The sequence below is a fragment of the Propithecus coquereli genome, unplaced genomic scaffold (assembly GCF_000956105.1).
Source record: "Propithecus coquereli isolate 6110/MARCELLA unplaced genomic scaffold, Pcoq_1.0 Scaffold112, whole genome shotgun sequence".
Lineage (NCBI taxonomy): Eukaryota > Metazoa > Chordata > Mammalia > Primates > Indriidae > Propithecus > Propithecus coquereli.
In genome coordinates this window covers 3,178,284-3,180,555 of record NW_012135192.1, presented here as the reverse complement: position 1 = coordinate 3,180,555, position 2,272 = coordinate 3,178,284, and the positions used below count along the sequence as shown (strand labels likewise).

The window sequence follows — 2,272 nt, the reverse complement described above, 5'->3', positions numbered from 1 at the left end:
GCAGTAGACATTCTCTGTAATCAGTTGACCAGATTTCATGAAGCCGTAGTGGATATACCAGTGCTGGACCACCAAATGGACCACCAAACAGACACCATTAGCTTTTTTTGATGACTGTTCGGTTTTGGATTGTGTTTTGTCACTTCGTCTTTATTCAGCCATTGTGCTGAATGCTTGTGATTGTCAAAAAGAATCCATTTTTCATCATGCAGTGTAAAAATGGTTCGCCTTTATGTCATGACAGGAAGGAAAGGCAAGCTTCGAGACAATTTCTCTTTTGATGCTTGTTTAATTCATGTGGTACCCATCTATCCAGCTTCTTTCCCTTGCTGATTGGTTTCAAATAGTCCAATATTGTTGGAATAGTAACATAAATCTTGCTGCTAATTCACACATAGGTTGAGATGGATTTGCTTCCACTACAGCTTTTAGCTCATCATTATCCACCTTGATTTCAGATCACCTATGTGGCTCATTTTCAAGATTAAAATCACCAGAATGGAACTTCTCAAACCATCAATTTACTGTGTGATCATTAGCCACATCCTTCCCAAACACTTCGTTATTATTTCGAGCTGTCTGCGCTGGTTCCACGATGGAACTCATATTCGAAAATAACACAAATGTTTGACTTATCCATGGTTTCACAAAAATTGCTCTAAAAAAAACTTTGAAAGATTATCGCAAGCCAAACCATGCGTTTGAAAGACTGGAGATGTGCCTTCACAATAAAAATAAAACGAGAAGGGTCAAAGTGAAATGTCCGAAATATCAACTGTCAAACTTAGTACTTAAGGAAATCGGATGTTTCATAGTTAATAACTTAATACTAAGTTTTCCTTAATTTAATGTCCAAATATTAATTTGACTTGATACAGGAAGATTGGCCTTTCTTTTCATAGGGATTTACACTATATGCTAAGAGCAACCATAGTTTTAATTGAAATAGGAATTCCATATAGTATTCAGAGATATGAGAAGAAAATCAGGGCATTTTTGGTCAACGTATTAATCCATGGTAGTGTGTACCTCTTAATTGAAAGAGAAATGTTATGTCCTGATTATTCATGCATATTGGAAAGAAGCCAGAGCCATATTACTGCATGTTAATAGAATACCAGATTGCAATCTGTATGTACTGTTTTAGTGATCTAAAGCATCAGGACCAGTCCATTAAATAAAACTTTAAATACTGAACGATGATATTTGTTGGTCTGTAATGAGTAGGTTTTTCCTTTTCTTGATATTCATAAGTGTAAGCACTTATGAATAAGTGAGTAAGCACTCACTTTTTACTGAATACACATAGTCTTTCAAATTTTGTACTATGTGCATGTATTACCTACTCAAAGGATAATGATGGATACATGGAAGAAAAGTAATTATTAAAAGAACTCACTGTTATACTATTATTTTCAAATTTTTTCCCAACTGATAAAATAATTCAAAGTCTTTCTATAATGAGCTTGAAAGTATCTAAAAATGTGAAGAAGGGGAGTGACTACTCATGATCCTCATCTTACCCAAAGGATTAACATTTCCTTCAAGTTGATTTTCTTTGCATTTATTTTCCTTATATACTTTAGCTCATACTGAATATTCAGCAGATGAACTTCTTCAGTATCAAGCTCTTATCCTGCTTTGATTAGTTCTTAATAAATCTCACCTCTTCTAAATATTGAAACATTAATGGGGGTGGGAAATTTTAATTTTTCAAATTTTTTTTATAGTGGAAGTGTTTGTCCCTCCTTGTGTATCAACTCCAGAATTTATCCATGCTGCTATGAGACCAGATGTCATTACAGAAACTGTAGTGGAGGTGTCAACGGAAGAGTCTGAACCAATGGATACCTCTCCTATTCCTACATCACCGGATAGCCATGAACCAATGAAAAAGAAAAAAGGTAGAGCTTATAAATTTCTGAGAAGGTGATGGAATTTTTTTCTGGTATCTTTCCTCCATCAAGGATTACAGAAAATAATGTATGCTGTAGATTTACGATTGGTGTTATCTTAGCTAAATGTTCTGAAGAGCACTGAGATTTTAATTTTGTGTTTTAATATACTTTTAAAGGAAGTCCTGAAGGAACTTGCCTGAAAATAAGATTTTAACAGATGACGTATACACAGAAGACAGATCAGAGATTCCCTGCCCATTTGTCTTACCCTTTCTTCTATTTTCTGATCCTTTTATAGGTACTTGGTTACTTAAAAAAAACCAAAAACTGAAAACATCTTCTTTATTTTCTCTATTTTACAAAATCATATCTTC

At 34.0% G+C, this 2,272-nt stretch overlaps 1 protein-coding gene across 2 annotated transcripts in view; it reads left to right on the top strand.

Moving 5' to 3' along the window:
- ELF2 (E74-like factor 2 (ets domain transcription factor)) overlaps positions 1 to 2,272 on the top strand; it is a 52,501-nt gene that overhangs the window by 37,322 nt on the left and 12,907 nt on the right. The window contains exon 3 of one of the 2 annotated variants that reach the window (XM_012654886.1): positions 1,767 to 1,904. In XM_012654886.1, the coding sequence (XP_012510340.1) occupies positions 1,767 to 1,904 (138 nt within the window). Of the gene's footprint in view, positions 1 to 1,730; positions 1,905 to 2,272 lie in introns of both variants that reach the window. The other variant, XM_012654880.1, reaches the window with a different exon arrangement.